At 44.1% G+C, this 23,343-nt stretch overlaps 2 protein-coding genes across 5 annotated transcripts in view; both read left to right on the top strand.

The window, feature by feature from the left end:
* The window catches only part of LOC311113512 (testis-expressed protein 2-like), a 60,748-nt gene extending 50,558 nt beyond the window's left edge, over positions 1–10,190 (top strand). For 3 of the 4 annotated variants that reach the window (XM_084156746.1, XM_084156745.1, XM_084156747.1), the window contains 5 exons: positions 2,834–2,960; positions 5,719–5,832; positions 6,040–6,249; positions 6,641–6,761; positions 6,879–10,190. In XM_084156746.1, the coding sequence (XP_084012872.1) occupies positions 2,834–2,960; positions 5,719–5,832; positions 6,040–6,249; positions 6,641–6,761; positions 6,879–7,040 (734 nt within the window). In that variant the 3' untranslated portion in view covers positions 7,041–10,190. The remainder of the gene's footprint in view (positions 1–2,833; positions 2,961–5,718; positions 5,833–6,039; positions 6,250–6,640; positions 6,762–6,878) is intronic. The other variant, XM_084156748.1, reaches the window with a different exon arrangement.
* Positions 10,191–11,213: 1,023 nt separating this feature from the next.
* On the top strand, positions 11,214–20,394 carry ccdc40 (coiled-coil domain 40 molecular ruler complex subunit; the record flags this gene model as incomplete). The annotated part of the gene is made up of 18 exons (XM_084157084.1): positions 11,214–11,357; positions 11,621–11,723; positions 11,875–12,011; positions 12,129–12,212; positions 12,622–12,841; positions 13,442–13,599; positions 14,043–14,165; positions 14,353–14,474; positions 15,083–15,326; positions 15,692–15,874; positions 16,204–16,449; positions 16,680–16,893; positions 17,640–17,809; positions 18,202–18,293; positions 18,470–18,590; positions 18,909–19,097; positions 19,255–19,413; positions 19,677–20,394. The coding sequence occupies 18 exons, from the start codon at positions 11,214–11,216 to the stop codon at positions 19,929–19,931; spliced, it is 2,964 nt and encodes a 987-aa protein (XP_084013210.1). The 3' UTR covers positions 19,932–20,394.
* Between the last annotated feature and the right edge of the window lie 2,949 nt (positions 20,395–23,343).

Genomic DNA, 23,343 nt, shown 5'->3' with positions numbered 1-23,343 from the left:
AGAAATTCCACAAATTTACTTTTAACAAGGCACACCTGTTAATTTAAATGCATTCCAGGTGACTACCTCATGGAGGTGGTTGAGAGAATGCCAAGAGTGTGCAAAGCTGTCATCAAGGCAAAGGGTGTCTATTTGAAGAATCTGAAATATAAAATATATTTTGATTTGTGTAAAAAACAAACATGATTCCATATGTATTATTTCATAGTTTTGATGTCTTCATTATTATTCTACAATGTAAAAAAATAGAAAAAACGTTTGACTGGTTGTGTATATAAATGGAAATATTACATTTTACATAAATATTCAGACCCTTTACTCAGTACTTTGTTGACGCACCTTTGGCAGCGATTACAGCCTCAAGTGTTCTTGGGTATTTCTCCCATTCTTCTATGCAGATCCTCTCAAGCTCTGTCAGGTTTGATAGGGAGCGTCGCTGCACAGCTATTTTCAAGTCTCTCCAGAGATGTTAGATCGGGTTCAAGTCCGGGCTCTGGCTGGGCCACTCAAGGACATTCAGAGACTTGTCCTGAAGCTACTCCTGCATTGTCTTGGCTGTGTGCTTAGGGTCGTTGACCTGTTGGAAGTTGAACCTTCGCCCCAGTCTGAGGTCCTGAGCGCTCTGGAGCAGGTTTTCATCAAGGATCTCTCTACTTTGCTCCGTTCATCTTTCCCTCGATCCTGACTAGTCTCCCAGTCCCTACCACTGAAAAACATCCCCACAGCATGATGCTGTCACCACCATGCATCACCGTAGGGATGGTATTGACCAGGTGATGAGCGGTGCCTGGTTTCCTCCAGACTTGAGGCTTGGCATTCAGGCCAAAGAGTTCAATCTTGGTTTCATCAGACCAGAGAATCTTGTTTCTCATGGTCTGAGAGTCCTTTAGGTGCCTTTTGGCAAACTCCAAGCGGGCTGTCATGTGCCTTTTACTAAGGAGTGGCTTCCTTCTGGCCACTCTACCATAAAGGCCTGATTGATGGAGTGCTGCAGAGATGGTTGTCCTTCTGGAAGGTTCTCCCATCTCCACAGAAGCACTCTGGAGCTCTGTCAGAGTGACCATCGGGTTCTTGGTCACCTCCCTGACCAAGGCCCTTCTCCCCCGATTGCTCAGTTTGGCCGGGCGGCCAGCTCTAGGAAGGGTCTTGGTGGTTCCAAACTTCTTCCATTTAAGAATGATTGAGGCCACTGTGTTCTTGGGGACCTTCAATGCTGCTGACATTTTTTGGTACCCTTCCCCCAGATCTGTGCCTCGACACAATCCTGTCTCTGAGCTCTACGGACAATTCCTTCGACCTCATGGCTTGGTTTTTGATCTGACATGCGCTGTCAACTGTGGGACCTTATATAGACAGGTGTGTGCCTTTCCAAATCATGTCCAATCAATTGAATTTACCACAGGTGGACTCCAATCAAGTTGTAGAAACATCTCAAGGATGATCAATGGAAAGAGGATGCACCTGAGCTCAATTTCGAGTCTCATAGCAAAGGGTCTGAATTCTTATGTAAATAAGGTATTTCTGTTTTCACTTTGTCTTTATGGGTTATTGAGTGTAGATTGATGAGGAACTAAATTAATTTAATCAATTTTAGAGTAAGGCTGTAATAATAAAATGTGGAAAAAGTGAACAGGTCTGAATAATTTCCGAATGCACTGTATGTGTCTGTGTGTCGTCTATTGATTGACTGTCTAATCAAGCCGGCTAGAATTCCCATCATTCCTGCTGTGGGAGGTGTACAAGTGGTTTGTTAGTGGGAAGTCTTACTGTGTTGCTCAGAGAAAGTGTATGTTCTCTCGCTCTGGCTTTCTCTCGCTCTCTGTCTCACTCTCGCTCTATCTCGCTCTCACACACCCCTGCATCATCTATCAACCCAGGAGTGCACCCTAGTGGTGTAAAGTAGCACTCTCCCAAAGTACAGTTCCATGATGTGTGTGTGTGTGTGTGTGTGTGTGTGTGTGTGTGTGTGTGTGTTACCCTGTACGTGCTAGTGTGTATTCACGTACTGTGCTGCTGTGTAATGGGCCCCCTGTCGGAGAACACAGGCCTGCCCCATGCGAGGGGGGCTTTGGGCCGGGGCCTTGATAGGGGATTTCTCTAACCCAGATTAGCAGGGCTGGGGCTTTCGGAAGAGAACCATGTTTATGCAGCGAGCAGCGTCCCGCTGACATCAAACAAGCCCTATGAGGGGTATCGCACGGTGTCCAACTGTTTCCCCTCTGTTCAAAGGGTCCTGTGATCTCTCCCTCTTTCTCTCTTTCTGTATCCCTCAATTCGGTTCTCTTCAACTGTCAGGCAATAAGAGATAGATGGAGGGAAAGAGAGGGAGGGAGATTTGAGAGGGGGATGAACGTGGGGGTCCGAGATGCTAGGGGGAGGGGAAGCGGCAGGGGAGCGAGGAAGACTGGGCGAGGGAGGGAGGGGAAGTGAATGGCAGACTGAAGGCTAGTGACCTGGAGCATTCGCCACAGACTGAGAACCTTTAGCCAGATCCACTCAACTTTTAGGCTCTGCAGATCTGGAAAGTTAATCACTTACTGTAGTTTCCAATTACTTTACTTTACCTGAAGCGCTGCTATTCAGCACTGGTATTTGTCTTCATGCTACAGTCAATGGTGGTAGGTTACTGTTCAAAGCTGGGTCAAGTAGTTTGGTTTGTCAAAATGATCATCTGATGTGTGTTCCTCCACTCCGTTGTGATTCTTCCAAACACACACTGAAATGTGTAATTTCAACTACACACACGGACACGCACGCACACAAACTTGTCATCCCCTGCCATACACACACACTCACACTAACCTACGTTTGTCTGTCGCGCTCTCTCCCCCAGGTCTGTGGTTTGACTTGGAGATTTCGTACAGCGGCTCCTTCCTGATGACCCTGGAGACCAAGATGAACCTGATCAGACTGGGGAAGGACGGAGACGGCCTGCGCATCAGAGACATCAGCAAGGATGGGTAAGGGGAAGGAACGGTCCTCACTAAACACAACACTGACTGGTGTGTGACCTACTCTGATTGTAAATGTTAATTATAGGGTTACGGTGTAGGGTTAACAGTATTTTAACTTTGAAACATTTAATGAACATAATTGCTCTCAAGGGTTGTTGCACAGGGTGGAGTTTCCCACAGTAAACATTTGTGTAGCCTACTCAGTGTATGGGAAGTATGAGACTTTCTCTTCACTATCCAGTGGGATATTAACCTTATGAAACGCTGCTTTGTTGACAAATTTGCACTGACATTTAGGTTTTCCTGAAACAACTGTTAAAGGTTTACGCTGTTACAAAGGTTTACAATGTTTTCCTCCTCTGAACACATGATAATGAGAGAATTAGCTTTCCACAGGATCAGGGGTTAGCTACAGTTAGCTTTTAACTTGTCTTCTCTGCACGCTACCTTTTCTCTTTCTTTCCTTCCTTCTGTTCCTGGACGTACCCTTACATGGATATGTTATTCACCTGGTGAGTGCTGAGTTTCTCTGGGGCCTTCTCTCGTTCCCATTTTCATTCCATTTCAATCTGTTTTTTTGGTCATTTCATTACATATAGCTTCCATCCCATCTAACTGACATTGTGAATGGGTTCATTTTGTCAGTGTTCAGATTGTGTGTGTGTTTCTTCATGTGAACTCTTAAACAAAGGGGCTCTCAAGAGGATGCATCAATCCATACTCAATCAGTGTTTTCCATTTGCGCCTGGCTGATGCTGTCGGATAATCAGCCAGTTACAGACTCATTTTCAGCTGGCGGCTATATTTTCCACTTCATATTAACAAGGTTACTTTTCATTTAAAAGTTTCAATTCGCTATTCCGTGGAGCCCTCTCCCGCTAGAATGAATGATATGCATCTTCTAAACATCTATTGATAGGATAGGCGCCTGTCAGTCACAAAGCGAGCGATGACAGGGAAACGCAACAGAGAGGAAGAGGCGAAGCGAGAGGTTTCACTCTCACCAAACTCTTTCCAAAATAGGCCCAATGCGTTTCTATGGGCTTATTTTGGACATAGGCTTGTCGCCTGTCTTCCCTTGTTTGGGACAACGACTCCCATTGTTAGGGCGGAGACATGAGCATCTCGTCATTATATACAGATCTCTGGTTGCAGTCGAATTTCTTTATAAGGAGCAGGTAGAGAGAGTGATGCTCGTGAATTTGCATGTCCTATGTAATGTAAGTGTTAACAATGAGTCGAAATCCACGATTTAGCCTATTTTAATTGCTGACACATTCATGGATTTTATTTTGCGTGTTTCACATAGCCAGCCACGCGGAGTCGTGGCGCATTGTAGGCTATTTACTGTGCATTGATTGATAACTGAACAGCAAGTGTTTACTAGTTTATCAAAGGTGTCGAACTGACTGAATAAAGTCGATCTCTATATCCCTTTGCCATTCTTAAATCATGCAACGTGGTTATATGTCCATGGTATCGCATCGGGACAAGTAAACCAAAGGGTTTCCTTTCCTATGATTTCGGGGCTTGCCAGACAGTGACGCTAAAGTGAGTGACTCTCGTCAGTCAGTGTAGCCTACCGAATGAGTGAGAGAGTCGTTCATTTGGCTCCCTAATTTTCATAGGCTTTTTGGCGCTTACATGCAGATAAATTAAGAAAACATTCGATGAAGATGGTGAATTAAAATTGCAGGAACAATGGGTAGTGGAGAACCTCATTCTGGTCCAAATATGATAATTAGGGCCCTCACGAAATGCAGGCATTAAAACGGACTTCAACAATATAAAAAAAACGAAATGTATTGAAATTGAATTAATTTGGCCAAGTTTATCATAAGACATGACCAGAATGCATCAATGCAACTTTCTGAAGATGCAACGAAAATGCCCCTCTGTATGTGTGCGGGTCTACCACTTTGTGGAAGCCATTAGCGATTATGCTAATGAACAGTCTTCTAGTAGATGGAAAAGCTTTCCCAACAACCTTCTCAGTTAAATGTTAACTATAAAGTACCCTATGCTTACCTGGCAAAATTATATCATTATTTTTATAAATCCAGTGGATATTTGTTTTGCAAAGTCTAGCATCACACGACAAAAACACTGCTAAACCAACAGCCTCTTGTTTGCTGTGCACTTTGAATTAAAAGGTAACTACACCCAAAAATCAAAATTTCTCATGATTTTCTTCCAGACCTCAAGTGGTCTCCTGATGTGGTTTAAGCATTCTTGTGGACTTAGAACATTCACATTTGTTGTTTTTCTATTAAATTGTGAATTTGAAAGTGAAAACCTGAAAAAAATGGGAAGAACAGAAACCTCTAAAAACAAAACATTTAATTAATTTTTCTAGATAATGTGGGCTATTTACTTCATTTTTCTGTTTTAATAAAATACACAATTTGAAGAACAAACATAATTGTGGCAATTGATATCTTGCAGTAAAACTGTAAATAAGACTTTAATCTCAAAGGTTTAATGTTCTCTTACTTAGAAAATCGGGGGGGCCTGCCTGGCAATTTTTTTCTATTTGGCTGACTACTCTATATACTTGTGGAAAACACTGCTCAATCGTGTGGGTGGGTGGGTGCGTGCCTGCCAATGAATTGTGTGGGAACTCGGTGAGACTTCAAAGGGTCTAGATAACACTGAAAAACACTTGTTTCCTCATATGAACAAAGGCATTGTAGTTCTGAGAGTCACCGATCCCTCTGAAAACAATGGGGACGAATCCATACTGAATCGTCTGTGTGTGTGCCAGGTACAGACCACGGACATACTGCCTAGCTGACAGTGATGAGGAGTCATCCAGTGCGGGGTCCTCAGACGAAGAGGATACTTCAGAGGTCACCAATGAAGTCCCTGGAGCAGAGGGGTGAGACTAATTACAGTGTCTATTTACTTTTACCCTGATTATTTACCTTGTTTACCTTTTAAAGTACCTTTCTGTACTACTTTCACGTAATCCAGACTTTAACTTAATGCAGACCTTCACGTAATTCAGACTTTTACGTAAATGAAGGTAGATTTGCGCAACGAAAAGTACTTAGGATTCAACCCCTAAATCTCTCCTCTCCATTAGATACACGGGGGGCCGCCAGCCCAGTAAGATCATGCGCTTCGTGGACAAGATCGCCAAGTCCAAGTACTTCCAGAAGGCCACCGAGACGGAGTTCATCAAGAAGAAGATGGAGGAGGTGTCCAACACGCCCCTGCTGCTCACCGTGGAGGTACAGGAGCTCAGAGGCACGCTGGCCGTCAACATCCCACCCCCACCCACTGACAGGATATGGTATGTTCTAAACAGCTTCATATAGTTATACCTCATAACTCCGCCCACCAACAGGATATGCTACACCCCAACACATTCCTACCATCCCAATACATAAATACACTTTAATATAATATTATAGGGGTGCTGATCAAACACTTGTTGGCATACTGTTGTGCATTAGTTTTTGGTGTTCTGCAATGCACTTGTGCCCTCTGCTTGTGACTGATCACATCCCTGGAAAACTGACATTTTGTGTGCCTTATTATTCTGAGTAACCTTTACCATTAACTTGCCCACACTGTACAATAACAAATGGCTCAGTGCTGCATGATCTGTTATAGTTTAAATCTACACTCTGGTGTTTCACCTAGTGTGTTTGTTCACTCTGTTGTGAATTGGTGTGCTGCAGGTATGGCTTCAGGAGCCCACCCCACCTGGAGCTGAAGGCTCGTCCCAAACTGGGAGAGAGAGAGGTCACACTGGCCCACGTCACCGACTGGATCGAGAAGAAACTGGACCAGGAGTTTCAGGTATGTGTGTGTGCATGCCTGTGTGTGCGTAATACCGTACTTTGTCCAAACTGTATGTCAGCATACTACATCCAAATGTAACACCTCTGAATCTCTCCCATCTTCTCTCCGACGTAGAAAATCTTTGTCATGCCAAACATGGACGACCTGTGGCTGACCATCATGCACTCTGCCATGGACCCCCGCTCTTTTGGAACGCCCTCCACCTCCACAGCCGATACGACCCAGAGGGAAACGGAGCCCTCCGAAGCAGAGGGGGGCGCCACTATCGGCATATGAAGGATTGCTTACAGTATTTGCCTGAAATGTGTGAAATTAGAATTGGAGCCAGGGGGCCTTGTAGTAGTATAAGGCCTATTGGTGTATAAGGACATACAAAAATACTTCTGTTGCCACATTGACATTCCAATAGCTCCATACCCAAGGGTATTTTTTGTCACTGGCAGAACAGGATGACTTCATCAGTCATCAGATGAACTTTGACCTTTAACAAGCTCACTGATGGAATGAGACAGAGGTCAGTCAACCAACCAGAAAGGAGAAACACGAAAAATAAAATCTCTCACTTGCTGCTCTGTTTTGTAATCTGTGTAGGATGAACAGACTTAGAAAATTAGATTTTTCTCAGAATGGCACAAATGTAACAGTGATACAACCTTTGACAGGGGCAGGTTAGAGGCTAGTGGTATAAGTGGAGCAGTTATAAGGTTACACAGTGTCCTATGAACACATCATTATATCGCATTCACCGTTCACCTTACGTCCTAGATGGGAAACAACTTTTGTTTGGGGACCCAAATCAAGAGAAGAGATTTAAAGTGAAAAGAAATGGTTGAATGAGACATGACACCGCTAGATTATACTTTTGTTATTGTACAGGTGTGTCTGCAAGAGAGTGTGCATGTGTGTGTGAAGCCTGACACTAAAAGCTAGAGTGCATACTTTTGACAATGTCACATGTATTATTTGCCATATCATGAGGCATCAAATGCATCCTATGCTTTGTGCCCTAATGCTCACTATCTGTGATCAGGTGAACACTAACAGTATATACACTTGTGCTGTGACCCCACAGCTCTTACTGCTCGAGGTAGAAGTTCCCCTTTACCACAGGTCTAGAATCAGATTACCCCACCCCAAATCCTAACCATTTTGGGGATGAGAAAATGTCTGACCCTGTATCAGTGGTAATGGGGAAAGTTCTACATATTCCCCTCTTAACTGTACACAACACCTCTTTATATGCAAAGTATCACTGTCCATATCTATATGGAAGCAGCTATATGAAGCCCCTCCCCTCATCGTTCTCTGGAAAACAATGCGTCATTACGTAGGCAACACGTGTCTTTAATTCACTAATGCCTATGCAAGTTCCTTGCTAACTAAGGACATGGAGGTGAGCAATGAGAAATAATAGTATATGTATAATCTTGTAAAGATATATGATATATAAATGTATGTCTGAAAAGGTGTATATAAGGGGCCTAACTTTTGTTGAATGTATGTATGGCTATATTGACATATTGTTGGACTGTTTTATTGTTTGTTGTATGGAAACTATTCCTAACCAATCACATGGATTATGTTGATTGGGGTATGCCAAGTATTGCACAACTAAAACTGAAGTTTTGATTTATTTTTTCCTTGTAAACACTATTAATGCAATAGTATCTACAGGCATGTATTGCATATTTGCAGTCCTATTGTGTTATGCTCTCTCTAGCATGTACAATACCCATGGCACATGTTGAGACTATTCCTGTGGTACTCTGCACCACACAGGTTTTCATTTATTCTTTCAAATTATGTAGGAAGTGGTATATCTTTTTTTGTTGTTGTATGTATTTTCAAATGGCCATCAACAGTTGCCAATGCTTGGAAATGAGCCCCCTTGCCAGACGTGCTAAAGGACACTTGATAGAGTTAAACTAAATGATGATATATGTAGTGTGCCCTTTGCCAAAACCATCATTAATACTTGGAAAATAAACTGTTAACTCAAACATAATTGTAGTCTCAAAAATCATCACTATTTAAGTCTGAATCACCTTCTATACTGTACTGTTATGTTTTCTTAATTTTGCAGTTAAGTTTTAAATGCACAGTATTAGCATTGGATTTATTTACATGAATTCCTATTTGTGTTGCCATTCGTTCCTTTTATTTGTCAGGACACTAAAGCACTATTGTAGAATGTCATTGATGAAGGAATATCTTGTTTTCACTTTCCTACTACTTCTAATTAGTTTAGTTTTAACGATTATTCAGTTGGTAATATTGTTATAGGAACCCTTAATAAAGATGAGAAAAAAAGACTAAAAAAAAAAAAAAAAATTGTTAAATCCTATTATTGTATATTCACACAATTGCTCAGAGAAAGAGATTTTAGTTTAAAAAGTCATAAAACAATTCTCAAAAAGATGGGTGTCAAAGTTATTGCCACCCCTGTTTTCAGTACTCCAGCACCGTACCTTTGTGAGGATAACGACACTGAGCCTTTAAAGAAAAGAAAAGATTGGAGGACACAGTGAGAGGGATCTTGGACCATTCATCCATACAGAATCTTTCCAGATCCTTGTTAAGGTTAAAGGGAGCGTGCTAAGAGTATTGAAAACAGGTGTGCCAATAATTTTGACCCTTATCTTTTTTAAATTATTATTATTTTAAAAATACTTCTCAATAAAAATCTCATTCTCTGAGCAATTGTATTAGTATAAAATAATAGAATTTCCCCATTTTTTTGGAGTATACAATATAGCTCAGTATTGTATTATATATTTTATACAGTATTTTTTCTCATTTTTATCAAGGGTGCCAATAATTATAGACCTGAATGTAGGCCTAGTCCCAGGTTGGAATTAGAATGTTTTGTAAAGCTTTGTCTGCTTTTCTGAAGTACAATGTACAATGACAGAATGAGGACATCAATATCACATCAGATTTATATAATAAGAGTTTGATGATTCTGGAAATGGATGGATTGTTTAGCTTTTTAAGGCCAAATTTGTTGAGCCTCATCCATGTCAACTGCTTGGCTGGAAGTCTCTTAGTTGGGAGAGCCAAGGTTTCCCTAAAGGAAGTTCTCTAAAATGTTACATTTTAGTCATTTAGCAGACGCTCTTTTCCAGAGCGACTTACAGTTAGTGCATACAGTTTTTTTGTTTTTTTATACTGGCCCCCCGTGGGAAACGAACCCACAACCCTGGCGTTGCAAACGCCATGCTCTACCAACTGAGCTACACGGGGCCTACAGTTAGTAATGCCTTTTTATTTTTACAAATGTTGATTTAGCAGGCTTTGTTCTTTTATGTTATCGATTTTGTACGACTATGAATTGCAATGGTATTGTGGTACAAATTATTTAAAAAGATCAGATTGCTTTGTAATTATTCGCTCTTGATTGAAATAAAGATTTTTTTAATGAACCTATTTTTTGTCTTATACTGAAGTTATTTTAACTGCCACACTCACATGCCATGCATCAATATTTAAAATGTTCAAATTCATTCATCTCTGAAAATCCATGTACTGCAAAGCTTGAATAGTCTATACATTTCAATAAACATGAATATACATGAGGGGCGGCTCTATCCAATGACTAGGCTCTACCCCCTTATCCTTCACGGAAGTTTATCGTTTCCTAGCAACGCCTGACTGGCTGACAAACGGAGGTGAGTAGCTGTTTTTAGTTTGCAAATTAAATTTCGTACTACTAGCTACAGGATTATTTGATGTTGCTGAAGAGGTGATAAAGCAACCGTAAGGTTTAGTAACTTATGCATTCGAGAACATTTAAAACATTGGTATTTTAAACTGTTAGCTAATTTTACATTTGACAGCTAACTTTTCTAGCTAGCGATAATAGCATATTAACGAATAAGCACGCTAATTTCAAGACAAGTGGATAGCAGCATGCCATCATAGGTACCTATCTTATTTCATTTTGAAGCAAATGTATGAGGGCCTACTGAATGATTATGTCTTCAACTTCATAACGTTAGTGAACATTGAAATATTTGTGTCTACTCTGCCATGTCTTCCCAGGTGATGACAGAAGGCTTTTCTCAGCCAACTTTTACATTTGCAATATTGCTTCAATACAATATTTTCATTCTCTGACCTTTCTTTCAGTTCTGAAGAGACAACTCCTTAATAACTCAAGAAGCAGGTAAGGAAAAGAGCAGGTGACATTGACGTCATTTAGCAGACACTCTTATCCAGAGCAAATAGGGTTAAGTGCCTTGCTCAAGGGCACATCAACTGATTTTTCACCTAGTCAGCTGGGGGATTCAAACAAGCAACCTTTCAGTTACTGGCACCAAAGTGCTTAACCACTAGGCTACCTGTCTACATGACTGCAATGCAATCCAATGTTGTTGTGACTTGGGTGTCACAAAGGCAACCTTCTTTTAGTGCTGACAGAGTCAACCATCTTGGTCCCCACCGCGTCCAATGGAGGGTGGAGAAAGTGAGGGAGGAGGGGAAGAGGAGAGGAGGGGAACCCCGCCACAGGAGGAGGAGAAGTACGATGAACAGCCAGGTGATGCTGACGAGGCAGCAGAGGACTCTGGGGTTACTGTGCTACAGGTTTGGGAAAGACACTACTCTACAGTACAGGATACGTCTTTTCACACGTTTCTCAAGTTAGGATTTGCGAGTCTCATGATATTGTATCATCAGCATTTTATTTTTAAACATAGAAAATCATGACATTATTTCCAAAATACGATTTAGACATGATTTAGGCAATGGTCAATGCACAGAATTAAATATAACACTTTATTATAAGTATTATATTATATATCTCTAAGGATCAAAAAGTGACTTCCTGAGTGTCCTCCTGTCTATCCTCCATGCAGGGTGGATCAGCAGAGCAGTCAGACAGAGAGCAGGCTGAGGCGGGGGCTGATGACCCAGTGTCCCAGTCAGGAGACAATGGTACAGGCGCAGCCAGCAACTCCGGTCAGCAGGGTTTCAATAAGAGGGAGGGGTAGAACAATGGTGGGAGAAATGTAACTGATTTCTATCACCTTTGAAATTGAGTTGAGCTCTGACTTGTCAAGCACGGTATCTGTTGAGGATTGATCATGAAACATTGTTTTTTGGGTTCCAGATAACGGAACGATGCCCTTGCCTCCTCACCCCTCATTGCACCTCTCAGTCCCCCTCTCTGACAGCGATGGGGACGAGTTACGCAGGGCGGAGGAAGACGACGGTGGAGATGAGCTAATTGTACTGGACCCTGAACACGTAAGCAGTTTTCCTGCTTAACATCACTGCTAACATTGTTTTAAATACCTTAAGGTTTAAACCCTGTTATGCCTATCAGATGAACGTCTTAGTATGGTTTTTCCAATCTGCCTGCAGCCACTGATGAAAAGGTTCCAGACTGCACTGAAGAGCCACCTCCATAAGCAACTGGAGAGACTCAACTTGGAGCTGAGAGAGAAGGTGCAGTAGGTCTCTTCTTCTGAAGCAAAGACTCTTCATCCTTTACAATGGTTTACAATCAAATCAACATGGACATCCACGTTACAGTATACATGCAGAATGACTCATACCATTTATGGGTCCCCTTTTTGAAGGCACTCTTTTCCCAGGAGAGGGCGCCATTGACTTGTTTTGGCTCAATCTCGAAACATGACCCTGTGCTTTCATTTCAAAACACACAATAAGATAATCTGCAACTAGAAATTATCTATAAGCAACAACAATTGATTTACAAGGATTAATCACTATTGTTATAACATTAAAAAAAACATCCACAGGCCTTGCAGTGCATTTCTAAGGCATTTGTCCTATGCAATTCTGACCCCAACCTATGCTTTCTTTCCCTCCATTCCTCCACCCATCTCCCTAGATGGCTATAGAGAGGTCTGAGAGCGACCACCGAGAGGAGCTGGGTGTGGAGCTGTACGGCATACAGCAGGAGCTGGCCAGACTCCAGGCCTGTCTGGAGGACCGTCACGAGACCAACACACAGGCGGCCGCCCAGCGCAGACAGGCCCAGGATCAGCTGGAGGGGGTCCGAAGCCAGTACCGCACCACAGCCAGCCAGGCCGGCAAGCAGAGGTCACACGGTGAGACCCATAGAGATATACAGTTAGTATGCCTTCTTTTAAATTCTGTGGTGATAGCACTCACTGACTTGTATAGATACTATCCAACTGTTCAAGAAACATAGACACATTGAATCATCAACAGTCATAAGCACAAGTTTCTGTGAACATAGGCTGTTGTCCCTGTGTTACAGATGTAGGATCTTAATTTGATCACGCTTTTGTTGCTGAGAATTTTTGTGCACCACAGGAAATGCAGATGAGCTTTGTGATTTACATACATTCACTGAAAACCTACACTAACACCAACAGTATTGCACTTTTCAAGTAGCCTACTTTTGGCCAGCTAATAGCTTAACCACCGATCAAGCAACGTTATGGACTAAACGTTAAAATCCTGTTGCTGCAGGATTATTTTGCTGTGACAATATAGGTCAAATTAAGATCCTATATCTGTACTATGGCTTGGGCCAGGAGTTTTTCTTAACCTAATCAAGGAAAAAATCAGGGCCCTAGCCTAGTTATAATAGCCCATAACTATCACCTAAAGGTTTTCCTGGTCAGGTGACATAGTCAGGAAAAACTCCTGTCCCTAACTACTTCTATCACCTCCTCCCTCAGTGTCCCAGCTGCAGAGTGAGGTAGAGAACCTGGCACTGCGTCTGTTCTACATCCAGGAGGTTAACGCCGACCTGCGCTCTGACATCACAGCCATGAAAAACGCCTCGCGCAAGGCCCACTCCGAGAAGACCCAGGCAGAGGAGCAGAAACACAAACAGGTCAGGACACACGCCTTCCTTCTTTTACAACTGATTCAAAATCAGCCGAATGGCATGTTATATCTAATGTTAACCGTTCTGAGCCAAATCGCAAAACTGGACCTGGACCAGTTGCTAAGGGTCTAGAAATAGAATTTCGAATTATTCTTATTTCTTTGGCTGTGTCTTCTCAGGCAGTGTATTACAGGTGATTGCTAATATGACCCTCTCTCTCTTTCTAACCCCCTCTCTCTCTTTCTCTCTACCATCCCTCTCGCTCTACCCCCCCCCTACCCCTCTCTCTCTCTCTCTCTCTCTCTCTCTCTAACCCCCTCTCTCTCTCTCTCTCTTCCACCCCTCTCTCTCTCTACCCCTCCTACCCCCCTCTCTCTCTCTCCCTACCTCCCTCTCTCTCTTTCTCTCTACCACCCCTATCTCTCTCTACCTCCCCCCCTCTATCTCAGGACTTGTATGTGGAGCGGTTGACCAAACACATGGAACGGCTGACGGAGCAGATAGCTCTGTATGAAGTCCAGACCATCGCCCAGTCTGAGGAGACCCAGGCAGCCAAGGAGGCCCTCTCTGAGGTACACTACTGTCCACTCCAGGGTGGGTGTAGGCTTTTGCTCCAGCCAAGCAGTAGCACACCTGATTCAACTAATGTTTTAATCCTAAATGTGTTACTGCTTAGGCTGAGTCAAAAGCTGTACACACAGAAGGAATGGGGAATGGTGGTGAATGGTGTGAATTTTGCCTGTGTGTCTCTCGATGCAGGCCCAGATGGAGATGGACTCTTTGGTGATGGAGAGGAAGCAACTGCTGCAGCAGTGGAACAGCAGCCTGGTGGGCATGAGGAGACGAGATGACGCCTACACCGCCATGCTGGAGGCTCTACGGTGAGGACACTTAAACTCCTAGCACTGTGTAGAGTCGACACACCACAGGAGGCTGCTGAGGGGAGGACGGCTCATATTAATGGCTGGAATGGAGTGAATGGAATGGTATCAAACACATGGGAACCATGTGTTTGATGTGTTGGTTACCATTCCATTTATACCGTTCCAGCCATTACTATGAGCCCGTCCTCCCCAATTAAGATGCCACCAGCCGCCTGTGACACACACACACCTCACCACACAGTGTAGAACAGCAGCCTGGTGGGCATGACGAGACGAGGCCTACACTGCCATGCTAGACGCTCTACGGTGGCAGAGAATACACACTGGATAGACTTGAAATGGCAACCATATTCCATCTATAATGCACTACTTTTGGCTAGATGTCCATTGGCCAGTGTCCAATGTCTATTTACAATACAATTTGTATTTGCTGTGCATCAGTGCTGCTGGTCTGCTCTGGTCAAACTTTCTCCTTGAGACTTGACATGCTGTACACCTGTGGGATGCCACCATGTACACGTCTATCAATCTCCCCCTCCCTCCCTCCCTCCCTCCCTCCCTCCCTCCCTCCCTCCCTCCCTCCCTCCCTCCCTCCCTCCGTCCAGCACGGCCACCCACCAGGTCCGCTCTTTAGACACCGAAATCGAGGGCTTCAAGAAGTCCATCACGCGGGAGGAGGAGCGTAATGAGCTGCTGACAGTACTACTGAACAGGACCCAGCTGGACAGCGCCACCTCCAAGAAGCTGATCTCCCAGAGCCACAGCCAGCAGGAGGCGCTGAAGGCCCAGTACAGCATCTACATGAGGATACTGCAGGAGACCGAGCAGACACTGCAACGCGTCAACACAGTGAGTTAATTAATGAATTGGTTTTATTTTACACATTTGAATAGGTTGCTTTAGCCAAGTGGAATCAACAATACCCACATTGAAATGAATCATTGAGGATTAAAACAATGAAGTCAAAAGACTTGCTTCCATTGTGGTTTGTTTCTTATATTTTTTTCTCAAGTTTGTTCTTGGTGTATCTTCTGTTCTTTCCCTATGCAGGCTCCTCTGAATGCATTATCCGCTCAATATGAAGTGACTGGAATGTTGTATTGTTGTTGTCATGACTCATATACGTGGATGATAGTACGATGAAACACTTCTAATCCCTGTCCTGTCCCGCTCCCTCCCATCTCCCCCCTCCCCTCTCTCCTCCCTCTCTCCAGGAGTGTGGGGTGCGCCAGATGGAGGTGTCCTCCCTGAGGAAGCAGATGGAGAAGGAGTGGGTGCGGCGCATCGAGCTGGAGGACCGCATCATGTCCAAGATGCAGGAGCATCTCACCCACGACAAGGCCACCAAGTACTCCCGACGCCTCACCGACAAGATGGCCGCCCACAAGAGGGAGAAGGTGAGCGTTGATCGGCGTACTTTTTTTCCATCAAGTTTATTTCGGGAGTTTTCAAGTAATTCATACCATTACAAAAACAATTTTATTGTGGAGATGTGTTAGGAATGGGAGACTTTGTAGAATTACAGCACAGAAGGAGTTTAATCTGGTTGTTATTTAAGATGAACATTGGTATAACTTGAGCTAGTTTTTCAATAACCTGTGTAGACAAAAAAAATGAAAGGGTAAATTGATAACCACACCAACCACAATGCTACATATGAAACTTTGTTAGTGCAATGTATCTCCTCTGTGTGTGAGTGTCCCTCCCTCTCTCTTCACCATACCAGGAGGCCCAGCTGTCCTGCCTAGAGAACGAAATGGCAGCGGTGACGCTGGAGAGAAGTAACGTCACCCTGCGTCTGGAGGGTCTGGCTCGCACCCTCGCCTCGCTGGAGACGGAGATGAGCCGCCGCAACCAACTGCTCAGCGCCAGCGAGGCCAGGATCACCAAGCATGTCACCGTCATCGAGCGCAAGCAGGCCACCATCAACGTTTACAACAAGAAGATCGAGCAGCTCATCGCCAGCACTGGGGTGAGAGTTAACTTACAACCGAGCACTGACCAGTGTAAGTTCTGTCTAAGAATAAAGGACTGAAGGTACTGAATCTAAAATAGATACCACCTACAGAACTAAAATGATATTCTATGTCTACGAGAGCACCATCCTCTACAATAAGACTGGAGCTAGTATCGATTTGAAACGTTTCAAAAGGTTCCTGATTTTCTATGTTGTCTTGATCACATCCCTACTTACGTCAACAGCACGAGGACCTGGGCCCGTTGGAGATCCGGGCCAGTACTCTGACCAAACAGCTGGAGGGGGTGGGAGGAGAGATCAAGGAGGAGCAGCAGCTCTGGCTGCGGCAGCAGGGGGAACTAGTGAGACTGACACAAGAGAAACAGGCCCGGAGCGCCGCCCTGCTCACACTGCAGACCCAATTCACCATCCTACAGCAGAGGAAAGTCCGCACCGAGAGTATGTAAACACACACTGACCCAGGAGAAACGGCCCAGAGCACCGCGCTGCTCACACTACAGACACAACTCTCCATCCGCACCATGACTACAACACACACTCAGTGGATATAGAGATAGATATGATTTATTTAAGTGTCATACACCTACCGGTGCCCAGCCCACATGGGCTTACAAGACACTACAGAATAAAATAACATTTTACAAATTATGCGCATAAAATAATCATGGCAAGGACAGCTACCATCTAGCCACACTACACAAACAGTACATTTCTCCTTCTCCTCCAGGCATTGTGAACGAACTGAGCAATCTCAAACACACCCTGTCTGAAACAGAAATGCAAGCCTCTGCTCGTCCTGTAACCAGAATACTTTCTAAGTCATTTAAAAAATAAAAATAAATGTCTCAGATCGTCATACAGAGCACAATAAAACACAAAATGGATTTCGTTTGCGATTTCCCCAAGATCACACAGAAGGCAAATTCTCTCCTCTTCAGGCACTCTGTTAAATCTACTAGTCTCTAGAGGGAGGGTGCCGGATCTGAGTTGTGCATAAACTGACCTTTGGATTTTTGTTAGGTTCAGGCAGACATATGGTTCAGGGTTGGAAGATGTGCAGTCTTGGTCACAGAGACTAAATCTATAGTGGGTCTTTGTGACCCTACCCTAACACAGACACTCCCGTCCCCAACACACACACCCTAACCCTTGGTCTCCCCACCTCTCCGCTGCCTCCCGTCCAGCTGAGATACAACAGGAGCAGCGTGAGCAGGCCGAGCTGGAGAGACACATGAAGGAGCTGATGGCGGACATGTTGAAGCTCAACTCCCTGCTGAGTGAGAACAGGCATCTCCGCCAGGCCCTGGAGCAGGGCAACGTCCTCATGGAGACTGACTTCCTGCACAGACTCAAGGTGAGACTGAGGAGGGGGGGGGGGGGGGGGGGTGTTCAAATACGTACACATACAAATACTAATATGTCTGTTTCAGTCCTAAACCACTGCCTAGTATACTAACTAAGTAATTATTTAAACTACAAAAGTATTTTCCTGTCTAGACAGACAGTAATTTCTGATACTCCATAATATATTCTGATCAACAGGCTTGTTCTTGTGTCTGGAAACTAAATACCACATTAATCAGATAATACCTGGCCATTACAACAGATCAAAGACTTTTGACCAAATTGAAGGGCAGTATGCTAGACATACTGTATATAGACTTAAATATGATATAGATATAGAAATGCCTCCACACCATTGTACTTCATGTATAACAGTGTATTTCTGTAATGTTGTGTGTGTAGGAGGCAGAGAGAGACTCCATTGAGATGCAGATGAAGCTAGAGAGGATCCAGGAGGAGAAGGACAGGCTGTTCAACAGTCTGGTGGAGTCAGAGTGAGTCAAACAGTAGCAAGTAGTCGGTTTAGAAACATGAGCCTCTGTCTATCTGTCTGTCTGTGTCTTGTACCTCATTCGAGTGTACGTTTGTGTGTGCCTCACATGTTTGTGTTATGTGTGTGTGTGTGTTTGTTTATTTCACCCATGTTTATTTGTGTGTGTGTGGGTTTCAGGCGTCAGATCATGCTGTGGGAGAAGAAGAGCCAGCTAGTGAGAGAGACCAGGTCGGCTGTGGACTCTGAGGTGGGCCAGGGAGACATCCGCACCATGAGGGCTGAGATCCACCGCATGGAGGTAACATCTCACACACTGGAGAAACCAAGAGCAAATCTCACATCACACCATTTTTCACATAGTGCACTACTTAGTCCCTCCTACTGCAGACTGATACACTATGTCCCCATATAGCACACTACAACATTGTGTTGCTGCCTATACAAATAAAGTTTGATTCGATTCCTTCGCGCACTAAATGTGGAATAGATGGAATAGGCAGGACACCTCACACACTCATACACCTGTTTCACCCCCTCCAATGCTTTTACTGGGTAATGAATCAATGCCCTGTACTGGAGGCAAGAATCAAGTATCCATGTGAGTGTGTCCCTACAGGTGCGCTACAGTCAGCTGATGAAGCAGCAGGAGCGCCTACTGAGGGAGATGGAGGGAGTGGTGGCTCGTAGGGAGACTATCGTGATGCGCAGTGAGGCTCAGGCACGCACCAACCGCAAGCAGCCCACACACACCGACTTCCACGGCATCCTGCAGGGCCTGCGCCGGAACATACTGGACACACAGAAGGTGGGGGGTGTGGGTGTATGGAAGTGGGTGGGTCGGTGGGTGGGTGAGTCGGTGAGAAGTGGGTGGGTCGGTTGGTGTGTTGGTGGGTGTGCGTATGTACAGTACGTATATGCTTAATATGTGTGTCTATGTTGTGTGTGTCTCCCCACCCTAACAGCAAGCGGAGGAGTGTGATGGGGTACTCAGGGAGCTGCAGCAGGGCCAGGCCTGTCTGAGCAGCAGTCTGAGGGACAAACAGCTGCAGCTGGGAGAGCTCCACAGCGCCAGAACTGTCCTCACCTCAGACTTCCACTGTCTGCAGGACACCAAGGAGAGGGTATGTGATGTAGACCCATTCACTCAACATTATTCCTGCCCAATTTATTGGTATCCATAGTTGAGAGGTGGTTTTCACTGTGCATAGCTATTTGAATATCTCTTTTCATCTCATGTCTTGTCTTTTTAAATCCCTTATCCATCCTTCTTTTCCTTCCTCGGTCTGGTTCTTTCTCTCTCTCTATCCTCCCTTTCTCTCTCTCTCTCTCCTCCCTCCCCCGCTCTCCCGTCTCCTTCATCTCTCCTCTCTCTCCCTCCCTCTAGAACCTGGCCCGTCTGGTCTCCCTCCAGGGCCGGGCCAAGCAGCTCCAAGCGGTGCGTGAGGGGCGCTACAGCGCCCTGTCCACCGGCGAAGCCTTGGAGCCTGCGTTGCAGCGTCAGGAGGAGCGTCTGCACACTGTGGCCACCATCCTGCACCGCGTCCAGCAGGAGTTCCCCCAGCACCAGGGGGCGCTACGACGCATCTCCCTAGCCCTGGCCGCGCGCCTGCAGACACCAATTGGTCAGGAGACCCTCTGACTATTACATGACTGAAAACCACCATCGTAGGATTACCCACGGAGTAGATGGGAGATAAGAGATCCATCATAGTTGTCGGGTATTACTGCTCGATGGTGTTCTATGTTACTCTGGCTGTTAGGATTAGGGAGCTGGACTTGGGGTGGAAGCTCTCCACCTGGCCATGTTTGGGCAATTTAGGTTTTCAGAATATTTCAGTTTATTTTGTTTCAGTTTATTTTCAGTTGATAAAATGAAGAGTTGATTTAATATATACACAGATACATCCTGCCAGCCTGTGAAAATAATATTGTCCTTGGATAAACTGAAGATACACATCTACACATATATGAACAATAAAAGCAACATTTGCAATTCTTTCTTTAGTTAATATCCACAAACTAGCTAAATCTTAAGTATGGAATTACTAAAGCCAGCCTGTGAATGATCATATGTCATAATAATAAACAGAGAAACAACATCATGCAATGCCCTTAAGCTTCATTTAACATAAATTAAAGGTTCTGTCCATCAAAGTCAAATACCAGATAATAGTCAGTAACAATTGGCTGGTTCCCCCACCCAATAAGCAGTCGCTGACATCATAGCAAGTGGTCCCAAATGGTCCCCTCTCTCCAAGGTTTTCTTTGTGAATCAACACCAGGCCCCTTTGGAGTTGATTCTCTATTCACCTCTGGACATCTAATCAATTTATATAACCAGATTATCACACTAATGTTACGAGAATTTCTATCTCTAATTCAACCTAAGCTTGAATCATTACCAGAGGTTGTAAGGCTCTGGTTTTAATCATTTTTACATTTACATTTAAGTCATTTAGCAGACGCTCTTATCCAGAGCGACTTACAGGAGCAATTAGGGTTAAGTGCCTTGCTCAAGGGCACATCGACAGATTTTTCACCTAGCCGGCTCGGGGATTAGAACCAGAGACCTTTCGGTTACTGGCACAACGCTCTTAACCACTAAGCTACCTGCCGCTTAGCTACCTGGACCTTGAATCATCAATGATTCAAGGTCCACAACCCACAAGGATTATCTGTATCTTTATTCATGGAGAGCTCTGGCGCCCAAAACACATACATACTGTTTTATACTCCTTCCACACCAAGGCACCCTGCTCCACCCACCTCTAGGAGGCCCCCTGTAACCCATTTTCTCAGTCCCCTTCATCCTGGAATGTTTAGTCCCGCCCCCCTCTGTTAGTAGGTTGACAATACATTATAATTCTAACACAGTTCACACATTTATACTGTATTTGGGGTGAAATCCTTTAGTCAGTATTCTTAAAATACAAATTAATCTAACAACTAATCTCATGCGTTCCTGAAGTGCCTTTTGTCACGGCTTGGGGCTCCAGCAAGGGAAGGGAAGCCCCGAACTGGTCCTAAATCAGTCCCTGGAATGACGGCTGGCTCGAGAGGGAAGCCCCAACATGAGACCTCTTCAGTCTAGCCTGTTCCCAGATCTGTTTGTGCTGTGTAGCCAACTCTTAATGTTGCACGAAAAATTATCTGGAACCAAGCCAGTCACCAATTACATTCCCCCTGACGGATCAAAGAGTAGTTTGTGTACTTACTGTCATAGAAACCTTTGTTATAGGACGCTTTAGCTGTTGTTTCGAGTCTTGGCCTCGAGCTCTCAGGTAGCTTTGCCAGTGGCTTTGTTTGCCTGTTACATGACCGTTTAGGTGCTATTATAATACACACATTGAATTGAATTGGAAGGTTGAGAAGGCCAGGTTACACATCAGTGAGGCCACAGCCCGTCAGTTGGTACAGATCAAGATCAGCTGGTGGACCACCCACTAACCTGTTATGTTTCCTCCTATGATGCGTCTCAATAGTCTATAAAGGCTTCCTTTCTTCGCATCCTCTCGCTCATCTGCTCTGATCTAAGGATACATGATAGGTGAAAGCATATAGTGGATACCTACTAGGAATTTGCTTTCAAATCACTGACTTACACCTACACAAGCACAGGAACAGTATTATTTTTTCCATACTTTGGGTTTGATTTAATTCCTTTCAGTAACACTTTACTTAAAGCATCCAGGTATAATTCTTTATAACTTGTTATAAGCATGTATAACCCTTTATATTGTATTATAACAAGGCTTATAATGTGTTTGTGTATGACCTGTATTCGAAGGCCTATAGCTGCACTTGCCATGTAGTCTAACAGGTATTGTCAACATAAGTACTTGGAGAGGTGTACATTAAGGCAACCCAATTCTGATTTTTTCCCCTCTAATTGGTATTTTGATCAATCCCATCAGATCTTTTCACAAACAATCTTTTTCAGAGCTGATCTGATTGGTCAAAAGACCAATTAGGGAAGAAAAAAAAACATCCGAATTTGGCTGCCTGTGTAAACGCAGCCTTGGTGTCCGTGTTGACGAATGAAGGGACACATACCGAAGTAAAAAAATTTTTTTGTAAATATGTACCGGTAGTTGAGCTCAGTTGGCATGGCGTTTGCAACGGCAGGGTTGTGGGTTCGATTCCCACGGGGGGCCAGTATGAAAAAATATATATAAAATAATCATGTATGCACTCACTAACTGTAAGTCGCTCTGGATAAGAGCGTCTGCTAAATGACTAAAATGTCAATGTAAATGCAGTTGGTATGTTCTGCACTTTTCCACTGTGACACCAAATGACTGTATACCAGTCTAGCCAGTCTCATATATGGGCATCTGTCAGTGTTGATTGAGAAATCAGTCACAGTGGGGTGGATTCATATTGTTTCTCATACCTTAAACTTGAGAAAACTGCTTGTTGTTGATGGTTTCGTTGGTTGTCACAAAAACAACAACCGAGTTCCATTGGTCTTTGGACTACTACACCCATGTATTGCACACACAGTGTCTAGGCTACTTTTCATAAAGACCTTTCATATCACAGGCTATAATTCAAAGCCGCTCCAAGTAAATAGCCTACATAGGCAGTAAGGAAGTAACTCAATGGAATGAATGTGGTTTTGGAGGTGCAACCACTGATGTGTCATCTCAATGATACATTTTCCAGTTAAGTTCTGACACCATTGCAAATGTCATATTTCAATAGCAACCAGGACTCCACATTATTCAAATGTATTTGCCATGTGACATCTCATGAGCTAAAAATTGATACACTATATATACAAAAGTATGTGGACACCCCTTCAAATTAGTGGATTTGGCTATTTACGCCACACCCGTTGCTGTATAACATCGAGCACACCGCCATCCATCTCCATAGACAAACATTGGCAGTAGAATGGCCTTACTGAAGAGCTCAGTGACTTTCAACATGGCACCGTCATAGGATGCCACCTTTCCAACAAATCAGTTCTTCAAATTTCTGCCCTGCTAGAGCTGCCCTGGTCAACTGTAATTGCTGTAATTGTAAAGTGTGAAGCGGAAGTGGAAACG

The sequence above is a fragment of the Coregonus lavaretus genome (assembly GCF_964263955.1).
Source record: "Coregonus lavaretus genome assembly, chromosome: 40".
NCBI classification, from domain to species: domain Eukaryota; kingdom Metazoa; phylum Chordata; class Actinopteri; order Salmoniformes; family Salmonidae; genus Coregonus; species Coregonus lavaretus.
This window is presented reverse-complemented; position numbering and strand designations above follow the sequence as displayed.